This window comes from Hibiscus syriacus, unplaced genomic scaffold (genome assembly GCF_006381635.1).
Source record: "Hibiscus syriacus cultivar Baekdansim isolate YM2019G1 unplaced genomic scaffold, ASM638163v2 tig00110483_pilon, whole genome shotgun sequence".
NCBI lineage: Eukaryota > Viridiplantae > Streptophyta > Magnoliopsida > Malvales > Malvaceae > Hibiscus > Hibiscus syriacus.
The window spans coordinates 1,415,998-1,439,974 of NW_024062759.1; the positions used below are offsets into that span (position 1 = coordinate 1,415,998).

The window sequence follows — 23,977 nt, forward strand, 5'->3', positions numbered from 1 at the left end:
CTCGACTCAACTTGAAAAAATTCTAAGTCAACTCCGGTTGTAAAATAGGAGTCATCAACTAGAATAACTCAAAATTATTTGACTAGAATCGACTCGGATCGATCGAACACTCTCCTCTACGTGGCATGACATGTGACATCATTCGATTAGAGGATTAAATTTATTTTAATTTGTTAAAAGTATGACTAAATTGAGAGAATGTGCAAATAATAAGGATCAAATGTGTGATTATATCAAAATATTTAATTGTTGTTAATTACAGTTAACTCGGGGTGACTACATCTTAATTACGTAAAAATAAAAGTGACCACATTTTAATTAAATAAAAACAAAAGTGACTATATCTTATATTTTTTGAAATCAGAAACCAAAAGTGGATAATACATAAATGTAAGTGATTTTCTATGTAGTTAACCCTTGAAAATTTTATTTTGTTAAAAGAAAAGGGACAAAAAAAAGAAGGAAAGTTACCTATCAGCCGAAGCCTAAAACAAAAGCCGCCATTTGAATAGCCGTCTGTTAATTGCCATTTCTAGACACAAGGACTTGTCGAAAACGACGACGTTGACGGAGGTTCCGGGAAACCCTGTCGAACTGAACCCGGATTTATCTTGGATGAGGTTCGCCTTTGATTTCTTCTACCGGCTTTGTTTTTCGTTCGATTTCTCATTTTTTGTTGATTAAGATGATAAAGGTTGTACTTTACCGTTTCCGTTAATGCGCGTTCTATCTGTTTGATTTCCAATCCTTCTTTCCCCATGAATTAATAACCAAGAGAAGGAGAATAATTAAAAAGGAAAGGTTAAAATTTTGCTTCATTATTTTTTGGGGGATTTTTAGTTTAAATTATTCAGGAATTTTTATTAGAAACGTGTAGGACTTGCAGGTGTTGAGAGAAATGTGAGCACCGTTGTAGATAACGGATAGCTTGTGATATTAGAACTTGAAGTTTGTATTAGTCATTACTCAGTATTAATATATAGATTTCAATGTGATGGGAAGTATTGAAGCTTATTTAGACAAGTGTGCCTTGTCCGTTTGGAAATTTGAATGCCATTTCTGCTTTGTTGTGCATTGGGCATTTTATTTTTTAATCTCACATATTTACTGTTTTTAAACTTTAATTTGATTATATATGTCTTATTTGATGATCTACATGCATAGCTAAAATGAAGTGCAACAGATGAGTTTGTAGAACAATATTGTTGTTTTTTACTTTAGGATAATGTGAAATTAGTGTTCTTCGCTGCTTATGTTTAATTTCATTGTGATTGGTGGATTGGTACTTTTTTCCAGTGATTTTCGTAGGATTTTGATTTTTTTGGTCTTAAGCGCCTGGTTCATCTGTTTTTAAGATGTTGCCTAGTGTTTATAAGCTACTGGACTGCCTAAATCAGGTAGAATTATAAGACATAAACGTTATTATACGGTTTAAACATGTAATGCTTGAGATGTTGATGTTTTCATTTTTATTTTCAACATTCTAACTATGTGTGATATTTCACTTAAGAGAGATAAAAGCTTATCCATCAAGAGCCACAGATGTTTGAGTTTTGTGTCATTGTTATTCAAATATTTTTTTATCTTGGATGTGATGTATGACTTTGACTCAATTTCCTGTGAAAAAAAAAGCTTATACATCAAGAGCCACAGATACTTTTCCCTATGGAACGATCAACAAAAAGTAAAAAAATATAAATATCTCAAAATGTTGTTCAATGGAAGATTTTTACATAAATATATTTAGTTCGCATTTAAGTCTCAAGACCACTTTTGTTTATTGTGAAGTTGTAGAACATACTGCTCTCTCGATGCTATTTCATCCAAGTATCTAACTTTTGTTTTACATCAATAGTAATTACATGTTGTGCACTCTGACTGTAGGCCATACTTGGGTGATTCAGAGTTTTCCCATCTGACCCCTACTTGCCCTTAAAATGAATATAAGAAGCAGTCGGGTATCTAGGGGTCTGAAGTCAAAAAAAATTCAGGGTGAGGGGAGAAATTGGATTCTCATTGCTGGTGGTGCTTTGCTGAGTACCTTATCAGTCCGACTTGGTTACAGGCTGAAGCAGGCAATTGATGCGAAGCAACAGGATAATGGTACTGTCAGCTTGAAAGGTATATTGACATCTGTTGCTTCAATAATTTGTATTGAATACATAACTGCTTATAAATTTAGAGTTCATTACCGGGAATGGAGCTTCTGACAGAAGGAGATCATCGGGTTGTCGCTTACATTCAAACATGTACTCGTTCACTGAAGTAGATGATGGTTGTTTCAACTGTATGTCAGGTGTGATGCAGCTATGTTACTGTTTGGGATGTCCAAAGCTTCTCCTTATAAACAAGCACATGTTTTATTTTTCACCTTCCCATGCTTTGGTCTTTCGAGTGGGATGATAAAAGCGAAGAAATTGAATTGTTATGAATCCTCTAGTTCGTTTTCTTTTGCAAAAACTCAGTTCTTTGTGAAAATAGTCACCTATTGGCCGGAATTAGAAGAAACAAATCATTTTCCTTTTCTACTGAGCCTTTTATGGGATTCCTTGCCTTTGAGTGTTATACTTGGCAACTTCAGTTTTTCATTGTTTTATGTCATAACCATTTGGAGCCTTGAGGTGTTAATTTGTGATCGACACTGGTCGTTTAGAAAAGATTATGGTGTAAATTAACATAAGTCCTCTCCATATCGGAGGCAAGGTCCTTTTGGAGGTCTCTATTTCTTCCCATTCTTACTTTGGCTAGTTTTAAATTTATGTACTCTCTAATGCTTTGTCATTTTTCAGTAGTGAAAGTTAAAGTATGTTTGTGTTTCTAATATTCCGTGGATATGTTGGTTTCTCATTTAAGTTTGGGTTCAAAACAGGAGCTGAAAACATGGGTGAGAAGCACCTACCCAATGGTCAGATGCTGCCCAAACCTGAAGTTGCTCTCCCGCTGGTGACAGTTCCCACGTCTGATTTCAACAAGGATAGTCTTGAGTTACCTCCAAAGCCATTCCATCAGTGTAACTGCTCTGACTCGCCATGTGTCTCAGAATCAGGCTCCGACATATTTAGCAAGCGGGAAGTGATACAAAAACTAAGGCAACAGCTGAAAAGAAGAGATGATATGATTTTGGAGATGCAAGATAAAATTATGGAGTTTCAGAACTCACTGAATGCTCAGGTGGCACACTCAACCGACTTACAATCACAGCTGGATGCTGCAAATAGAAACTTGTTCGGCTCCGAGAGAAAAATCCAAAGGCTGAGGAAGGCAATTGCAGATCACTGTTTAGGAAATGTTGGCACGAATAAGAAAACATCAACTGATACACCATGGCCATCTGACATAAGAAATGGTCATGCCAATGGGTATCTTGATGCGGAAAGCATCTCGGGCTCCCCAGAGAAGGGAAGGGGAGATGGGGAGAGAATTGAGATTCTGAAGAGAGAAGTAGGAGAGTTAAAAGAGGTAATAGAAGGAAAAGAGTTTTTGTTGCAGAGCTACAAGGAGCAGAAACTGGAGCTTTCCATGAAGATCAAGGAGCTGCAACAGAGATTGGATTCCCAGCTCCCCAACATTTTGTAGGTACCGATGAAGGTTTTGTCCAGCAGTTTTTTTCTTCGATTCGAGGTTAAAGAAATGCCTCATTTTTCTTTGTCCTTGCTTTGGTTGGCTTTAAGTTCAATGTTGGATGATATGTTACTTGCTTGTCCATCTGTGTGCATGAGAATGAGATCTGTGTGGGAGAAAAAGAAAAGGGAAAAGTAGGCACCACTATATTGGTTTGTTATTTACTTTTCTTTTGCTTAGCGGGTGCCTTATTTCTTATAGAAATTAGAAAGAGTTTTCTCAGTCTTGGGGCCTTTTTCTTTTCTACTGTTTTTCTATTAGTACCAAGTTGATTGCATCCCGGGATCGAAAAGCAATTGCAAATGTTGCGAGTTAGATCTCGGGCTTATTTGATCGGTATAATTTCTTAACATTGATTGCATAATCATGGTGCAAGTTTTTAGTTCATTTTGCCTTTTTACTTTTAGGGATGGATATGGGTCAAGTCAGGTTTCCGGACAATCTAATCTAACCCAAAAAATATACATTCTATACCCAAGTATTGACACGATCCTGGTTCAGAATGACATCACCCAATTCAAATTTTGAGATAAAATTTTAAATCGGTCATATCCGTAATAAATATATTTATAAAAAGTATTAATTTTATTTGTTAAAAATAGAAATCTAATTAAAAAAATAATATAAAGGATTATTATTACAACTATCCCTATAATTACATTATTTTTTGGATTGAATATTTTTTTTATCTTAAATCCAACCCAACTCAAACATATTACCTGAACTAAACAGACCTGACCTTAACCCGATAAGGTCAAGTTAAAATCGATCAGATTCGGATTATGTGGCAATCCCTATTTCATTTTGATCCTTTTAAGAAATGCAAAAAGGAGCTTTATGTAAGGTATTGACATTCATTAAAATTTAGTGGCAAGAGACAATCACGTTTTAGTTGAAAAAATGCACATTTAAAGAGAAGAATGTAGCAAAAAAAAAAATGTAGGCAAAATCAAACGGGGAAGATATTTACATTTAAAGGCGAAGAATAAATTGAAGGGCCAAAAGAAAATTAAAAAAGAAGAGAAAATCCAATTTGACAAAAACAATGTCCATGCGTCTATAGATGTTTTTCAAAAATATATTATTTTTGATATTTGTTTTCATAGAAAAAGAACCATCTTTCTTTTTCTTTTTTTAAATTTAAAGACAAATTCAAAATCAACTAAATAATTTATGTGAATTTACAAAGATCATTTGAAAGGATAAAGGGAAGCCTCAAGCAGCTCACCACAGCAAATAAAACTAGTTGCTTTCGCTTGTCTAAGACAATATAAACACAGTAAAACACAAGGTCATCTAAGCTTTTACTACGAGTTATCTTTAACAAATTAAGTTAGAAAAACAAAGGCAGTCGATTATATATTAAAAAAAAAGATGAGGAAATTAAAGTGCCAATAACCATCACCATTCATTTAATTATCTACTGTTCAAATCAAACTCACCGGCTTCACGCCATTCGTTTTGCACCCCCATATCTCCATTGTCAGTCTCTTCATCATTCAAGAAATCTTCAGATGGCTCCTTTTCGTCCCTCTGTGCATTGTTCCCCCATCCATTCATCATCTCATCAGGGTTCACACCCCGTGCTTGCTCCCCCATGTCATGACTAATTGGAAGGTTGCCTCCCTGAGATCCAAGTGCATTTGCCCTTATAGGGCCTCGGGCCATTATTTCAGCATGAGCTTGGGATTCGACTCGAGCTTGCTCTGCCTGAACCATTGCTGCCATTCGCATCTTAGCCTCATGAGCCTCCCGACCAGCCTTCTCCCTAGATTCTATTTCTGTTTTCAACTCCAGCATGGCTCTTTTCTCTTCCTGGAGAAGAGCCTGCTCAACCATCAACCTTTCCTCGGATCGAAATTCCCCTGCAGTTCGTTTGCGAGATATTATATTGAAGGCAAGTGCCTGTTTCTCGAATGTGGCTGTGAACTCTGCAACTTTGGCAGCAATGTTGTGATCCCACTGCTGGGGGCGAGATGGCATCTGGCCAGTTGTGTCAGAATCGAGAATTCTGTCATCCTCCTCTGCTTCATAATCTGCTACAACATGGTAAGGTAGTAACCTGCACATTTTCATGAAATACACTTAAAAAAAATACAAAGCAAGAAGAAACCACTAACCCCAACTGTGTAATGCAAATTCTTCGAGTACAAAGAAACAACTCAAATAACTGCTACTTTATCAAGCCTGGCAATAAACAACACAGCATGAAACACAAAAATAACATAACCATGACACAGATACACGGATGTTTCAAAATCTATTTGATATGAATTACTAAATACTAATATCACAATTTATACATATACAAAATAGCTTCAACCTGATTATGACACAACAAATTACACTGCAAGTTCTACTATCCTCCATGGAGAATTTGGCCATAAAACTTGAGAAACAATAAAGAATACTAGAAACAGAGATATTTCAAAGCATTTGAATAGAGCCAATGGCAACCAAAGGTCAAAGTTAAATAGGAAGGCCAATATGTTATCCACCAGTACTGTAACTTTGTCCTCACATAAAATTCGACAGTAGTTATTGTCTTCAGTCCATACCCCTCTATATCTATAAACTAAAACAAAAGACTATTTCCATGACAAATTAATAGAGAATCCTATAGGCGGTGAATAAATCAATAGAAGGGACTATAGGGAGGGAAAAGGATTCAGCAGGCGGAGAAGCGGAATTATTTTAAATTGCATCCATGTGTACATATTTCCGCACGTTCTCGATTTTATAAATTAATAAAATTCAAAGAAGCAAGACACTAAACAAGTATTCAGTAACCAAAAAAATTATTTTAGAAGCCTCAGGACACAATGAAGCATGAAATTTGTAACCAACTTTAAAAGTCTCCACAGAACTAGTGAAAATACAAAGTAAAGTCCAAAAAATGGGTGGAACATCCTGGGTAAGATGATAGCAGCAGACAGAAGCGGTATACACACTAGCTAGGACACTATAGATATCATTTAATCATTCAGTCAACTCCAATTTATTCAATCAAACAAGCATGTAACATATGAATGTTAGTTGAACGAGTCATTGTAACAGCTGAGCTCAATGCAATTAGGAAGATGTAATTTAGTGAAATAATTTCAAGTAACTTTGAGTGCTACTGATTTCACTTTTCCCAATGAGATTGATAATAAAGGGACTAAGACGAAACTGTGACGGAGCGGATTTCTAATGAATGGAGCATAACTGATTTTATCTCCTATTTGCTAGGAAACCAAGCAAAAGCTAATTTACCAAGTATTTGTCACACGCATGTCGATAAAACCCACAAATCTTTCCAACAATGTGCCATGTGTCGCAATGCATCAGCAATTTTCCGTCTTATGCTTAAACTCCAATAAATTTATGCACATATACAAAATAATGTACTCTTCTACATAAATGCCCTCAACCTTGGATGACATAGATTTTTTTTATTAAAAAAAAAGGTTACTACATACAACAAACCAACATTATCTCCCACAGTTTCCGGAAATCTCATTACAATCATATCTCACCATGTGAGAAAGCATCCCGATTGCACTGCTAAAAAATTTATAGCAGCACAAATATTGAAACCCTAATTCTCTTAACATGTATAACAATATAATGATTACACTATGAAACTGCCCAAATTCACACACCAAACAGCAGGAATACAATACAAACTTCAATTTTCAACTTGAAAATAGCATAACTATAAATTAATTTACAGATGCTATACACGCAAGCCAAAATCTATAAAATAGTAAACAGATCCCATTTTTCATCCATTATTTCAAACCCGCCTTTTCACCTCACTTGACAATAAAACTAAAGAAACAAATAATATCTATTATATGGTTTGCAACAATGATCACATTCTTCCTAATTCCATGCCAACCAACACATAAAAAGAAAAACTAAGGAATCCACACACACACACACAAAAACCAGAATTCCATTCACTCAAAAGTTAAGAGAATTTCCAGACAAACCTCATGCATCTTCAAGGGAAAAGAAGGGTCGTTTAAAATCAGGGTGGCAGACACGGAGGGCATCCTGATAAGCCATCTGGAGTTCCGCTTGATTCAACGGTCGGGTCTGCTTCTGCAGCGGCTGCGGCTGCGGCTGAGACTGTGATGTGGAGGCTGTTGTGGTTGTTGTAAATTAGGAGCGGAACTAGGGTTAGGGTTGGGGGTAGAATTAGGGTTTTGATGGATGTTAATAAGACGATTGGGAAGAACGCCAGGAGTAGTACGTAAATGGGCATCAATGTTGGAAGGGAACCGAGAAATCGCCTGTTGTTGTTGCTGCTGGGCCTGTTTCTGAAGCTGTTGTAAGAGAAGCATTTGCTGCTGCTGTTGCTGTTTTTGTTTCTGTAAGAGAAATTGCTGCTGCTGCTGACTCATTGACTTCGCTTCCATCTCCAAAGCTTCTTTTTCTCTGAAATGAAAACTGTGAATTTTTTTATTCGTTTTGTTAAAAGAAGAATTCGATAAATAGAAGAGTTGTTCCTTCTTACCGTAATCTGTGCGGATTGGTTCGAATTAATTAAAAAATTAAAGCAAGATACGCGAGTAATGTGTGAAGGTACAAAATTTGATACTGTAAAATATATGGATCATGATCGTAACACGTGTATATCAAACTTACTTATGGTAATATATACTTTATCTAGGCGGAGACGAAGAAAAACTTTTACTTCTAATAAAGATGTAGAAGTCATAGATTTTTACTTTTGAACAATTTCTACTTAACTGAAGAAGAAGACGAATTTTTACTCTAAATAAAAATGTAGAACGATAACCACAAAGATAACGTGACTAGTGTGAAAGGATCCATAGATCTTAACATTTTCGTTAAAGATTTTAATAATATAAAAATCATGATCGTAATGTCTATGTACACTAAACTTACATATGATCCTAAAAAAGTTTTGATTTGGTTTAAAGAGCGATAAACATAAATGATTTTGATATATATTAATTATAATAATTTTTGTAAAGTTATTTTTAAATCTCTAAAATTTTGTCAAATCTTTAAAATGAGTCTTTTAAGTTTAGAATATATTAAAAAATATCATTCAAATATTTTAAAATAATTTTTAAAGTTTTATATTTCTCAAAATGTCAAAAACTAACTTTTTAGACAACCATTAATCAGAAGTTTCAAAACTTCTTCAAGAGTTTCGAAACTTTCCAAGAAAAAAGCCTAAAAAGTTTCGATACTTCTATAGTTTCGAAACTATCTCAAAAGTTTCGAAACTATGGGAAAAATTTTGATACTTTGGGTCAAAATATCATATTTTTCAATTCCTCTTTCGAAAAGTTTCGAACTTTCCCCCATAGTTTTGAAACTTTGTGCGCAGGTAGCCATTAATGCGCGAATTTAATGCTTCAAACATCTCCAAACTCCCTCCAATAACCCTAAATAGCTAGAAAACATTGAGGGCATATAAAAGGGGTCTTCAACATTCAAAAAAAAATACAAGAAAACTATTCCAACAATCAAAGAGCATTTAGAGCCAAATTTGTAATCCATTTTTGTCTTTCTTACATAGATAATATTCCATTCATTGTATTCTTCATCCTAAGTGTTGGGTGCGTGAGAGTTTCATTTGCAAACATTTTATCTTGTGAGGATATTCAAAAGTTGCTTTTGTAATTTCTTCTTAGGAAGGGTTGTGCACTTGAGACTTTGGGATGTAAGTCTAAGTGTGTTGTAAGGTTACACCTTGTCCTAAAAGATTAGAACAATTAGTGATTTGTTGAAATCCTTAGTGTGGAAGCTAGAGGTAGTGGATGTAGACTTATTGAAGAAGTTGAACCACTCTAAAATTGCTTGTGTCAATTTTTCATTTCTTGCAAAAAGCTTCCATCATTTTTCAACTCCCTCTTGGTCATTCATGATTAGTTTGACTCAACAAAGAGTAATATTTTAGATCCAATGAATGCCGAGTTGGTATGATTGGTTCGAATTAATTAAAAATTTACAGTGAAAATAACGAGGACAACTCGATTATTGTGAGAATGTCCAACAACTTTAAAAATTTGTTAAAGACTTGATTTTGTAAAGTATAGAAGTCATATCGAACACATGTACACTAAGCATGCATATGATATATACAAGTTTGATCAGGATTAAAAAGATGTATTTTTTTAAGGTTCAAATGAATGTTAAAGTCGTTGATATCAATTTAATTCTATTAATTGATGAATAAAATTAATTTCTTTATAAGTACAAAATCATCAATTGTATTACACGGTGATAAGCAAATTAAATAGGATTCACAAGGACAACATTATTAACGTAAGAAGATCTAAAATCTATAAAGACTCAATTTATAAATATAGAACTCGTGATCACAGCATATTGTACAATAAACTTACATGTGATAATGCACAAATTTTGATTTGAAATCTAAAAATGTTAAGTTGATGATATCAATTTAATTCACATTAATTAAAATTTTAATTATTTTATAAAATATGAAATTATCATAAAAAATATTACGTGATGACAATGAAACAAATAAAACAAGATTCACGAAGACAAGTACGTTTCTTTTTACAATCGAATAGTAAGTCGATAACATTAATTTGAGTAACTGCATATACCCCCAAATAACTATCATTTAAATTAGTCTTTACGTTTTTGAATCTATTTCATTCTTAAACTATAACTCTCATTCTAAATTGGTCCCGAACTTTTGAATATTCCAATTTCATCCCTAAATTCTTCCAAATATGAAATTAGTTTCAACCACAATTTAACCTAATTTATATTTTCAAACGTATAATATAACTTGGCCTAACGATTTCATTAACAAGGGATGTGATTAATATATACACATAGTTTCAGATGAAATTGGAATATTCAAAAGTTCGAGACCACTTTAGAATGAATTTTATAGTTTGGGGATGTTGTCCCACCCCAAATCAGGGCTTATTTTTTTCTTAATTTTAATTTCAGATTAAATTGAAATTCGATTATATTTAAGGACCAAAACAAAATTTTAATAAACTTTGTCTAACTAGAAAGTTCTAATTTTGGGGGAATTATGTTGAAAATTACACCATTTTCTTTGTTGGGTATGAAACTCATTTTTCTTGAAACTTCCATTTTGGAAACCAACAATTTCTCTTGCTCTCTCATTCCCTTCTTGGCAAGTTTTAGCAAGAAACTTCAACCATCGATTCGTTGCCGACCACTACTCCGTTTTTGACACCTCTCACACCAATGAAATCCTTGCATCGTCCTGAGTCCAACGGTGATTGTCTTGTTGTTTGAGTCGTCGGCGTGTGGAAGGGTGACACGAAACAAGTTTCTGGCGAAGCATAAACGGGCTCTTCGCCGTTCACTATAGTGAACCGAGCTAGGTAAGTGTAACAACCCAGAAAATTTGAAGAAAACAATGAAATTAACCAATTTGGTAAAATTTAGGGACTAAATTAAAAATTCTCAAAACTTGTAGCATATTTTAAAGTTTAAGGAAATTCAGGGACTAAATCCTGAATTTACCCAAAAAAAGTGTCGGTATGCGGGGAGTTATCATAAGAGAAAAAAAAATTTCTAAGTTTTTCTTCACTCCCGCACCCTAACTTTCAACCACTATTTCGACGCCATCCAACCTCCGATCATCGTTTTGAAACCATCATCGTGTTCATCATCGAGCGAGGAACAAACCCCTTAAATTAATTGAAGTGAAACGTTGCCAAATGTCGTGAATTTCAAGTCAAAGCTTCGACCTTTTTTTAGCTCCATTACCGAGAAAATCTTAAATTCATCGTCGATCGTTGTTCTGTTTTCGACACCTCCCGCACCATCGTGTTCCTTGTGCCGTTTCGAATCCGCCGGTGTCATCCTTGGTCTCCGTCAACGGTGGCGCGTGAGGAGGTGAAGCGGTCAAAGTTTCCAATTTGTTGAAATCGAGCTCTCCACTGTTCAAAATTGTGAACCGAGCTTTGTAAGTGCCTCAAAATCGCTTAAAATAATTTTTAGGAATTTTTCCGTAATTTTTTCGATGCCAGAAAGTGGCCCACGCGCCGCCACTGCGCGTGGGGAATGTTAAAATAACCGGTTTGACCGGTTTTGACCTGACCCGTTGACCCGACCTGATCGTTGACCCGACCCGTTGACCGTTGATCAGGTGCTATTTTAGTAATTATTTCTAACAGGGTGCTATTTTTGTAATTATTTTTAAAAGGGTGCTATTTTCGTAAAATGGTTGATCATCTATTGACCTCCTTTGACCAAAACTTTGACCGACTATTAAACGGCCGTTAATGTTTTCCGAGTATACCTATCTTGATATTTTTTGACGTCTCAAATCCATTTTTGGGGTCAGTTTCACCAAATTCGAACTCGAAAGTCTCCAAATCGTCAGTCAAACCCATTGACTTTGAATTTGACCAAGAATTTAAATATTCAGAAGGTCATACTTTATGTTTTTCGACGTTCTGAATCTAATTCCGAAGTCCGTTTTGCCAAATTCTGACCCAAAGTTCCCGAATCGAGCTTGTGAACCTAAAAGGCTTAGTATTTTAGCATTTTTGATTATTTATTTGAGATTTGGTTAAGGAATTGATTGAGTAAAAATATTTTATGAAGGTACTCGTGATTCACCTGAAAGGGGATCAGTTAGGTCCGATATTGTCCGTTCTTCAGATTAGCCCGAACCACGTACTACAAGAATTACCCATAGATTTTCGTATATTATTTAAATAAGATTTTGATTATTTATATTAGGGTTCCAGTATGGATTTTTCTAATTCGTAGGATCTAGCGCTGCAGCAGAGCGTGATCGACAGATCCAGTAATAGGCTTCCCTATCTGATTTCTCAGACTGTTACAAGTGTGTTTCCTGACGGTGTTATCTTACTGTTTTAAACTATCATATGAATAGTTTATCTAATTTTTGACGGGATTTTGATATGATACTTGACCTGGATTTTTATATGATACATGACATGGATTTTGATCTGCTACTTGACCTGAATTATGCTTTAAATTTATATATATATATATATATATATATATATATATATATCCGTTATGAGCGGAACATGATTTATTTGGGGGGGATAATGTTGGAGGAAGTATACCTGGAGGCTCCTCTGCTGTGTGCTCAAGGCCTTACTTACCGGCTCCTCGGCTGTGTGCTTAGGGCCTTACTGGACTTGACGGTGGGTGTATGGTTATTGGGAACCTACACATTTTGGACTTGACGAATGGGGGTAGTGTTCATATTTTAAAATATGTTTGATACCCGATTTTACTGGAATATTTTATTAGTATATTTTTATACACTGTTTGGAGCACACTGGGCTTTTTAGCTCATTCTATAGTTTTTACCCTTTTTCAGATAACAGCAGACCGTAAGCTAGTAGATTTGGCATCAGGGGAGATCAACTACTTATTTTGTACGAACATATATCTCTATATATTTTCCAGTTGTATCTGGTGACATGCATTTGTTATCGTTTTGGATATATCTGTATTATTAATATTTTGTTATGTATTATATCTAATGTATTATAAGTTGTTTTAAATATAAAAAAAACTCTGAATGAGATATGTGACCACTTAGGTTTGGGTCTAACTTACAGACCGGGTCTGGGGGGTTACATTTGGTGGTATCAGAGCTTTTGGTTTTAAACACTCAAACTGTATATGGGTCCTAAACTTTAGATTTTTAAGAAATTTTGAAAGAAAAAAAATGTCACATTATATTATGATTTAAAGTTTTCTCGAGATCCCTGATGCTAATCTGACATATGTTTCAAATTCTTTCTGTAGAGCCTTATAGATCCAACGATGAGTGCTGCTAGAGGTCGTAGGACAAGACGTGGCCGTGGTTGAGGGCGAGTCGCTCGACCTTCTGTTACGATAGACGATCTGATGTCACCACGTGATCCTCCTGTTCCGCAAGTAGATCCGACCCTTTCTCATGATGATCAGTTTACTCCTGTGAGAGATCCTCCCGTCACTGGAGATGAGGATACTGACATGAACGAAGATGCCATTAATAGAGCTATATTCCGCATGTTTCAGAGAGTTGCCAGAGCCCCTAGTAATATGACTGCGGTTGAGATTTCAAATTCTCTGGTTGCTGCTGGTGTAGTTCCATTCGAGGGTATTACTGGTGGACCTCCGACAGACGCTGAGTATTGGCTGGAGGACATAGAGAGGATTATGGATGAGATAGACCTCAGACCTGAACAGAAGTTTAAGGGGGGCCCTAACTATGTTGAAGAAAGAGAGCTTCAGATGGTGGCAATCAATTTCTGGTAGTATTCTGAGAAACTAGTTAACATGGGATCTTTTCAAGACGCGCTTCCGGAGTCGCTACATTGGAGAGAGATACCTGCAGGAGCGACGTTAAGAGTTTCAGAATCTGGAGCAGGGTAGCATGTCTGTTATGGATTACGAGGTTGAGTTTATCCGATTGAGCCGCTATGCTCATGGACTTGTGGACACTGAGACAGATCGATGCTTGAGGTTCGAGAATGGACTCAGGTATGAGATCAAGAGTCGAGTCGCTACCCACCGAGAGAGGAATTTTGATGCATTGGTTGAGATAGCCAAGACTGCTGAGGAAATAGAGCGTTTGGGTATAGAGCACAAGAGAGATAGGGATCGAACTCAAACCCGATTCATGAGGCCTTCTGGTTCTGTAGATTCTTTTACACACCCCAACAAGAGAGGTAGGGGTGAATCCTTTCAGAGAGGTGGTGCGAGTGTCAGGCATGTGGCATCCAGTTCTTCAGCTGTGCATTCTTCTAGACATGGGGGATCTTCTGGGTTGCAAACTTTGAAGACATGTGATTACTATGGAAAACATCATCTTGGAGAATGCAGGATGAAATTGGGCATATGTTATATATATGGTTATGGTGACCATTTTTTGAAGGACTGTCCAGAGCGAGATCGATCATTTCAGACACCAGCTCGTACTCCCGCCAGTTCTCATAATTAGGCTCCAGCACGGGGTCATACACAGGAGATAGCACCTGGATCGGCTAGCAGAGGCCGAGCATCTCAGAGTAGGGGTCCAGTCAGATATGAGGCCAGACATCCTGCATTGGTTTACACTGCCAGACTTCTACAGGATCGCGATGGGCCTAATGTGACTGCAGGTACTGTTACTATTCATTTAGTTCCCTACTTTGCATTGTTTGATAGTGGTTCTACCAATTACTATGTATCATATTCCGTTTAATAGGGTCTAAATATTCTTGTGGATTATACTGAGCATTCGGTGATAGTTCAAAGTCCCTTAGGCAAGTCTATAGTGTTGGATCGTATTTTTAGAGAGTGTCTTATAGAGATCAATGGGGAGATTTTTCTGGCCGACCTGATGGAGTTACCTTTAGAAGAGTTTGATTTGATTCTCGGCGTAGATTGGTTGGACAAACATCGAGTAAATATTGATTTTGAGACCAAGAGAGCTGTTATGAAGACCCCAGATAATCGAAAGATTGTAATGATCGGGGAACGCCGTAGATTTCTGACGAATGTTGTGTCTACTTTGGTAGCTGAGAAGATGATTAGGAAAGGTTCCGATGCGTTTCTTGCTTATATATTGGATACTAGGAGTTCTCAATCTGATATTGAAGGCATCCAGATTGTCAAGGAATTTTCTGATATTTTTCCTGAGGAGTTGCCTGGATTACCGCCGGATAGAGAGGTTGAGTTTGAGATTGAAGTTTATTCTGGTTCCACTCCCGTTTAAATGGCTCCTTATCGTATGGCCCCAAAGGAGCTTAAGGAACTGAAAGTTCAACTCCAGGAGTTATTGGACAGGGGATTTATCCGACCTAGTGTATCACCGTGGGGAGCCCCAGTTCTCTTTGTTAAGAAGAAAGATGGGACATTGAGACTCTGTATTGATTATAGGAAACTGAACAAGCTCACGGTTAAAAACAAATATCCTCTGCCTAAGATCGATGATCTATTTGACCAATTTCGTGGGGCTTTTATCTTTTCAAAAATAGACTTGAGGTCTGGTTATTATCAACTCAAAGTGAAATACTTGGATATTCCGAAGACTACTTTCCGTGCTCGGTCTGGGCATTATGAGTTTTTAGTGATGTCATTCGGGTTAACAAATGCCCCTGCTGCTTTTATGGATCTGATGCATAGGGTGTTTTGACCTTATTTGGACCAGTTTGTAGTTGTGTTCATTGATGACATACTGGTGTATTCTAGAAGTGAAGAATAAAATGAAGAGCATCCAAGGATTGTTCTACAGACTCTAAGGGAGAATAAGCTATACGCTAAGTTGAGCAAGTGTGAATTCTGGCTCAACGAAGTGACTTTTCCTGGACATATCGTTTCTGCTGATGGTATTCGGGTGGATCCAAGCAAAATGGAGGTTATTTTGAACTGGAAGCAACCCAGGAACATTTTTGAGATCCGTAGTTTCTTGGGCTTACCGTCATTTTGTAGAGGGGTTCTCCCTTATTGCAGCTCATATGACGAAACTATTGAGGAAAAATATTCTATTTGTTTGGTCTGAGAACCAACAAGCTAGCTTTGAGAAATTGAAGATTGTTCTAACTCAAGCCCCGGTGCTGATTTAGCCTGAATCTGGGAAAGATTTTTTGTCTACTGTGATGCTTCTCACTTTGGATTAGGATGTGTTTTGATGCAAGATGGGAAGGTTGTCGCTTATGCGTCGCGTCAGTTAAAGTCGCATGAGCGTAACTATCCTATCATGATTTGGAGCTAGCTGCATGGTTTTTTGCTTTAAAGATCTAGAGACAACGCCTTGAGCCGTAAGACGATATCAGATCTCAGAGCATTATTCACCAACTTGAGTTTATTTGATGATAATAGTCTGTTAGCAGAGTTACAGGTTAAACCTACTTTGGCCGAGGAGATTAAGACCAAACAACTTCTGGATAGCTCATTGCTTCCCATTATTGAACAAGTTAAGCAAGGATTGAGTTCAGAGTATACTGTGGATCATGATGGTATTTTGTGTTTTCACGGTCATTACTGCATTCCTAAAGATGATGAGTTGAGACGGGTTATTCTTTTTGTTGGACATAAAACCTCATTTTTCCTGAAACTTTCCATTTCTGGAAACCAACAATTTCTCTTGCTCTCTCATTCCCTTCTTGGCAAGTTTTAGCAAAGAAACTTTAACCATCGATTCGTTGCCGACCACTACTCCATTTTTGACACCTCTCACACCAATGAAATCCTTGCATCGTCCTGAGTCCAACAGTGATTGTCTTGTTGTTTGAGTCGTCGGCGTGTGGAGGGGTGACACAAAACAAGTTTCTGGCGAAGCATAAACGGGATATTCGCCCCTGTGCTTGGGGCTTGTCCACAGCCTGGTGGACCGTCTAGAAGCGAGTTGGCCCAACCCGTACACTCAACCATAAACTGACCTTACCAGTAACCATATTTGACCCGACCTGTACACCCGTCTAGCCCAAACCCAATCGAACCGGCCCAACCATACCGGTCTATTTCTAAACCGATCCAACCCGAACCAAACTGAATCAAGTTGAGTTAAGTCAAGCCGAGCTGTGTCGTGTCGCATTGTGTCGAGCTGTTGACCACCTCCATTGACCATTGACTGTTAATCGACGCTGACTTTGACTATTGACCGACATTGATTTTTTTCAAAAACCTATCACTTGATTTTTTACAACGTCCTAAGTCCGATTTTACAGTTCGTTTTGCCAAATTATGACCCAAAAGTCATGAAGCGAGCCCATTAATTTGAAAATGCTTAGTATTTTTAGCATTTCTACACTTTTATTCAAGATTTGATTATGTAATTAATCTTAGGCTATATTTTTATGAAGGTACACGAGATACCCCTGACCGAGGGCCATCTAGGTCTGACACTACCCGCCCTACAAATCCGTTCGATTTGAGTTCTTCGAGAGCTAATCGTAGGTTTATGTGAATTATTCAATTAAAGTTTATTACTTATTTTATAAGTATTTTGATTTCAATTATTTTGATTCTTATGATCTAGCACTGTCGCTGACCGCGATAGACAAACCTGAGAGTATGTGATCGTCCCAGACTACTCAGATCGATTCAAATGTGTTCCTATTGGTGTTATAATATTGTTTTGACTATATGTCTAAACTGTTTAAAAATTTTGATTTTATATTCCGACTGCATGATATATGAATTACCGAATGCTTCTAGCATGATCTTTGATTATTGTATTTTTGTATTTGATTATATAATGACATTTTAATATTTAAATTACTATTCTTACTCAAATACATGCACTTTACTATCATTGGGGTATGATTGGAGGAAGTAGTATCTCAGGCTTAGCCTATGACTTGTAAGACCTTTTGTAGACTCCTCTTTCTTTCTGCACAGGGTAAGTCCTTACCGCAGGCCCTATACTATCAGTATAAGGTCCTTACCGGGTGTACTGTGGGTATAGGGTCCTTACCGGTGTAGGGTCCTTATGGGTCCTACACATTCTGGTGTTTGGATGTGGGTAGTGTTCTTGTTTTCAAAACCTATTTTGTGCCAAACTTTTATCGAAGTATTTTATCTGTATGCTTTTTAACATTGTAAGGAGCACATTGGGCTTTAGTTCATTCTTTATTTTTAATCTTTCATAATTACTCGACAGTAGGCTACTAGAATTGGCATCAAGAAGATCGACTATTCTTCGTTTTGTATCTATATATTTATACTCACCTCGTCTGTTATATTTTGGGTGTGTGTGTTAGTACTGCCATATATGTATTACCAGTATTTTGTATCTTGGTGGCGTTATTATTGTAAATTTACCAATGGATTCTTATGATGGTTTTTTTAGTATTTTACCATTACATGGTCATTTTTTACTGAAATGGATTTGTTTTACATTTAAATGAAAAGAACTTCTGAATGCGGCATGCGATCTTCTAGATTAATTAGTAACTCCTGGGCCGGGTCTAGGGGGTTACATTTGGTGATATCAGAGTTTTCGGTTTTAAACACTCGAATTGTGGATGAGTCCTAATACTGTATTTTCAAAGATTTTATGATATTTCAAATATCCTGTCACCTTATTTACAGAGTTTTGAATAAATACAAGATTTCTTATTTATTACTCTTTTCATACGAATAATGTTTTATATCCTAATGGATAAAGTACGTAAATGATACCTTAATTATAAGGTGTTGTTTTGTTGAGTCACTCGACTATTGAAATTTATAACATGGTTACATGATTATTCATATGTTCCAAACTTGTCCTTTTTATTAAAAAAACAATTGTCATTTCAATTAGATTTTAACCAGTTGACTAGGATATGATAAAAGTTGATCATAGAACCGTTTGAGTGGTATAGTCGTTTGAGATTATGTGATCAAATTTTATTACATTCAGTCAGCAGGTTAACATCTAGCTTAGACAATCATCAATTTTTTAACGAAAAATGACGAGTTTGAAATATCTGAATAATCCAGTGACCATTTTGTAACTCTAATAGTTAAAGGACTCAACAAAACATAGCCTTGTATTCCGATGACTATTTTATAACTTTTAATAGTCGAGAGACTCAACAAATCAACACTTTATAGTTGGGGAACTATTTACGTACTTTATTCTATTTTTTTTATTTATGTACAAATGAGATAGTGGTTTGTATCTACTATTTAATATATTGTTCAAATATTTTTTACTAAGTAAGATTATCACATTACAAGATAAATATAAGGACCTGAATTCATACAAAGTATAATATAAGTGTTTTTAATCACTCAATAAATCAATGGATCTTAATATATTATTAAAATATTAAATGTTAGAATTATATTTATATGATAAAAGATATTGGATATAAACGTGTAAAATTATATGTAATTTTTTATATAAATATATAATATAACATGTGAATTTAGATTACATAATTTATACATGACATTCGTTTTCTACATATCACCAATACAATTGTGACCTGAAAAACTTAAAAATTGTTAGAAACATCAATTTTGTGACATATAAAATTATGGTCGCAACACATGTGTACACCGAACAGTCTGAACTTACATGTGATAATTAAAATAAAAATAATAAATATGAGAAAATATAAAATCAATTTTGTGACATATAAAGTCGATGATATCAATTTAATTTGTATTAATTAAAAATAAATTTAATTATTTTTATAAAATATAAAATCATCAAAGAACGTTACGTGGTAAAAATTGAAATAAATAAAATGAGATTCTAGAATACAAATTTAGTAGTGCGAGAAGGGGAATAGATATACTATAAGAAAGAAATTTGACCCTACATGACATTATATTATTTACTTTTAAATAATTTTTAAATATATGGGAATATGATTTAGATACGCCAATTATTTGATTTTATGGCAATAATAACTTTTGAAATATATGGTAATATGATTTAAATACATTATTTCTTACCAATTAATATTATATTCAACAATTCTTACCAAATCAATAAACGATAAAGACATCTTCCCCTATAATTTAAGATAATTACATCTTCTTTATTTCATACCAAAAAAGAGGGAAAAAGAGGAGAAAGCCATGAAGAAATTCCAAATCTCTGCTGTCCTTTTCGTGGCCATTCTTCTTTTCGTTGGGGGTAAAAATCCATTATTATTTATGTTTTCTCATTCATTTTTAGTTACCTTATCCAAATAATTATTGTTTTTTAAATAATATATTAGGTCAAACATTATTTAACCTTGTATTATACGTGGGGGGGGGGGAACAGGGAAAGAAGTGGTAGCAGCAAGAGATATTGTACCCGGTTGCGTTGCAATAATAAAGATGCCACCGTCAGATTGTGGGAAAGTTTGCAAGACCTTGTGTAAGCAACAACATGGACCTAAAGCTATAGGAGCTTGTATACCAGGTTGCTTTTGCGCTTTCCCTTGTCCTCCTCCCCCCTCTTAGGAAAAACATTCCATTCGGCGTACTACATCTATTTAATTACTCCAAATCCAGTTGAATAAAATTCACATCAGATGAATAATATTTAATATTCTATTTTCTTTTGAATTTCTTGTTTATCTCATTGATGAGGTAGTGATTTCTATTTATTATTCTATTTTCTTTTAATTTTCTCAGAATTAGATGTGATGTTTCCTTGACTGATCAAGATGTCGCTTATTTACTATTTTGTCGATCTGCCTTACTTTTGACCCTTATATTAGATTTGGATATGAGATTTACGTTCAAAGATAGTTTTCTCGCAATACTCAACTCTGATTTACGAATGTCGATGGTCTTTCAATAGTTTGATCTCATGTTGTGATTAGTTTATCGATGTAATTAGATATATTCACATTTATATTTTGTTCGAGTCTTTTGGATATATTTTTAACGTTTTTCTCATATGATCGTTGTATGATCTTAAGTGATTAGTTTTTTGTGTCAATGGATATAGAAAATGTCATAATTATGTGTTTAGTTTGCTCTTAGACTGTAAACATTCATTGTAATTTTATATTTTTTTTTGTAAAATAAAACTATTCGCTTCTATTTTTATAAAAATATAATATACCAACTAATTACTGGTAAATTATGTATTTGTCATTTACCTTTGTCTTTGTTTTTGTTTGGATCACCTAGATTTAAAAATTTTCTATTTTTTTTATACAATTTCTAAATTTCATTCATTTGTGTCACCACCCAATAATTAAGTGTATTTGTCTATGTTTCTATTTGGTGTCATCTAACTTATAGTCTTTTGAAACAAATCTAATTTTATGTTAATTTAATAAATAAATAAACAGAGAGAGAAATATATTATCAAAATGATTATGGGGTTTGAATCCATACAAGGTGGAAAACACTATCATCTTTAGTCACTCACTAACAATGGATCTTTTTATGTTACTTTTATTTTATTTTTGTTAAAGTTGACCCCACAAAAAATAAATTATTTGTTTTCTGGGCAACAATAATTTTTAAATATATGTGGTAATATGATTTAGATTAGGGATGACAATGGATCAAGTTAGGGTCGGGTTTTTGGCCAATACGAATCCGACCCGATTCAAAAAAATTTATATCCTCCGTCTTATTCGACCTGAAAAATATATATTTCCATTCAATTCAGACCCGACTCAATTTTTTAGAGTGTAAATTCGATCCGACCCAAGTTGACCTGGTATAAAATAAGGATTTAATGTACATAATTATATTTTTAAGTAAATTACATTATTATCCTCGGATCGGATCAAAGTTTTTTCATCCTCTACCGAACCCGACCCAAGTCCACCCGGTATAAAATAAGGATTTAATGAAAATAATTATAAAATTTTAAAGGAAATTACATTATTATCTTTGAGTCGGGCCGGGTCAGGTCAGAGATTTTTCATCCTCCACCTAACCCGACCTCACTCCTCAAAAAATTCAATCCGACTCGACTTGAAACTGATTCTTTTCTAAATATGATCCTATCAGATTGGGTCGGATCAGAACCTGTCGAATTTGGGTTAAATTGACATCATAATTTAGATATATGATCTCTTTTCAATTATTTGCTTTCATGGAAGATAATAAATTTTGAAATATATGGTAATATGGTCTAAATACATGAATTTTTTTACCAATTAATATTATATACAAAAATTCTTGCAAAATTTAAAATAAAGGATAAAGACATCTTGCACTATAAATTTAGAAGAATGGCATCCTTTTTTTTCATAAAGTAAATTAAAATAAAGGAAGAAAAGGATTAAAAAAAGAACTGAAACCCATGAAGATTTTCAAGTGTGTAATGTTCTTTTCATGGCCATTCTTCTTTTCCTTGCGGGTAAAAATCTATTATTATTTTTTATTTTCTCATTATTTTTAATTTGCATGTATTGTAATTCGCATGCTTTGAACGTTAAAATAAGACAGGAAATAAATCAAGTGTGCTAGGTTTTGAGTGAAGTTTTGGGTGAGCTCTATTCCTTACAGCATCACAGTTTGATTCTAAAAGAGGTATCCGAGTTCTCATTGCCGGTGCCCCTTGGGCTTGCTAGACCTTCAGTCCTAAGCCCATCACAGGCTCTTGTGGATCGAGTTAAACTCGAGAGGATACATTCCCTTATATCCGTACGGAGAATAAATTCATACGAAAACATAGGGTATATGAATCCCGAAGGTTACTTGCTATGCCTATACAGCGAATAATTCTCACGAAGGCGTCACTTTCGTCCCACTTAAAAAAATGGTTTGGAGCTCAGGAATAGAGCCTGAGATGAATGATTTTAAGAAAAGCTAAAATCATTAGAAAACCGTTAGTCAAACTATTTATTTAAAAAATAATAATCAAAGGTAAATAACAAAGATCAAAAAGATAAATTTTAATCCAAACTTATACTTTCGCTTAGGAAGACAACCATGAATCGTTTTTTGCATGACTCTCTTATCCGTCCTCAGCGGAGTCGGCAAGTTGTCGCAACCGTCCTTCGGGTGGATCCAGAATCTGGTTTCGATTAATTTTATGTGATGGAGACGCCACCGATCATTTTAATTTGATTGATCGGATACCATAACTTACTGTTCTCTGATCTACAACTTACCAGAAATTTGTCGGATTCACGAGTCGATTACAGTCAGGGAAGGATTAGCACCCCTGTATTGCCCTTTCGGTACCACTGATTTCTCGATTGTCTTAATTGCAAAAATTAAAAGTTAAATTAAAATTTAGAAGTTTGATCTGAATTACTTAACTTTGACCAATTTAGAATAGCCTAAAAAATGTGAAATTGATGTTAAACAATAAATAAATACAAAATACAAAAATGTATTAAAACAAATATTAAGATGATTAAATTGAAAAGAATTAAAAAATTAGGGTCAAATTGATGCTAAATGAAAGATGCAAGGAAAATAAAAAGGTTAGGGGGCCAATTTGCAAAATGTAAGAATATAAATAGGGATTAAATTGAATTAATTTCAAAATTCAAAGGCAAAATTACAACAGGTGACCAAAATGAATTACGCATCAAAACTTTAGGGACTACAGAAATAATTTAAGAATTTACTAATTGTACTTCAGTCCTATAAATAACCCAAAAATACAAAATTCATTCATTTCAACTATTTCTCAAAAATCAACTCCCCATTTCTCTCTAGCTCTATCCCAACTCTCTCTCAACCTACCAAAACCCGACAACACCCTGCCGCTCGATTGTCGAAAAACCTAAACTACCCTGAACTACTCATCTCAGCACCGTGAGCCAAAACCGAGGCCCAATTATCCCAAAAAATTCCCCACCGATGTAGATCTAAACTCGAAGTTTCGGGTTTACCTATTCGGCTGGCTTTTTCCTTTCCCGACGAGGCTTCCACGCGTTCCCGACGACCTTCGATGAAACAAAGCTTTAATTTTTGATTTTTGATTTTGATTTCGAACGTT

General features: G+C 35.0%; 1 protein-coding gene, 1 long non-coding RNA gene and 1 pseudogene across 3 annotated transcripts; 2 read left to right on the forward strand and 1 right to left on the reverse strand.

Annotated features, from left to right (window-relative positions):
* Nucleotides 1–484: 484 nt before the first annotated feature.
* On the forward strand, nucleotides 485–3,907 carry LOC120129139. Of its 2 annotated transcripts, none has more exons than XM_039146723.1 (4): nucleotides 485–645; nucleotides 1,885–2,121; nucleotides 2,183–2,296; nucleotides 2,870–3,907. In XM_039146723.1, exons 2-4 carry the CDS (start codon nucleotides 1,938–1,940, stop codon nucleotides 3,574–3,576), a joined length of 1,005 nt encoding a protein of 334 aa, XP_039002654.1. In that variant the 5' UTR covers nucleotides 485–645; nucleotides 1,885–1,937; the 3' UTR covers nucleotides 3,577–3,907. The 2 variants fall into 2 exon arrangements, with proteins under 2 accessions (XP_039002654.1, XP_039002655.1); XM_039146724.1 differs by having other exon boundaries at nucleotides 485–620.
* An 894-nt stretch (nucleotides 3,908–4,801) lies between these two features.
* Nucleotides 4,802–8,042, reverse strand: LOC120129132 (annotated as a pseudogene).
* Nucleotides 8,043–20,122: 12,080 nt separating this feature from the next.
* LOC120129198 lies at nucleotides 20,123–20,610 on the forward strand. The gene is made up of 2 exons (XR_005516719.1): nucleotides 20,123–20,200; nucleotides 20,333–20,610. It is a non-coding gene; the product is annotated as an uncharacterized LOC120129198 (long non-coding RNA).
* The last annotated feature ends 3,367 nt before the right edge of the window (nucleotides 20,611–23,977 follow it).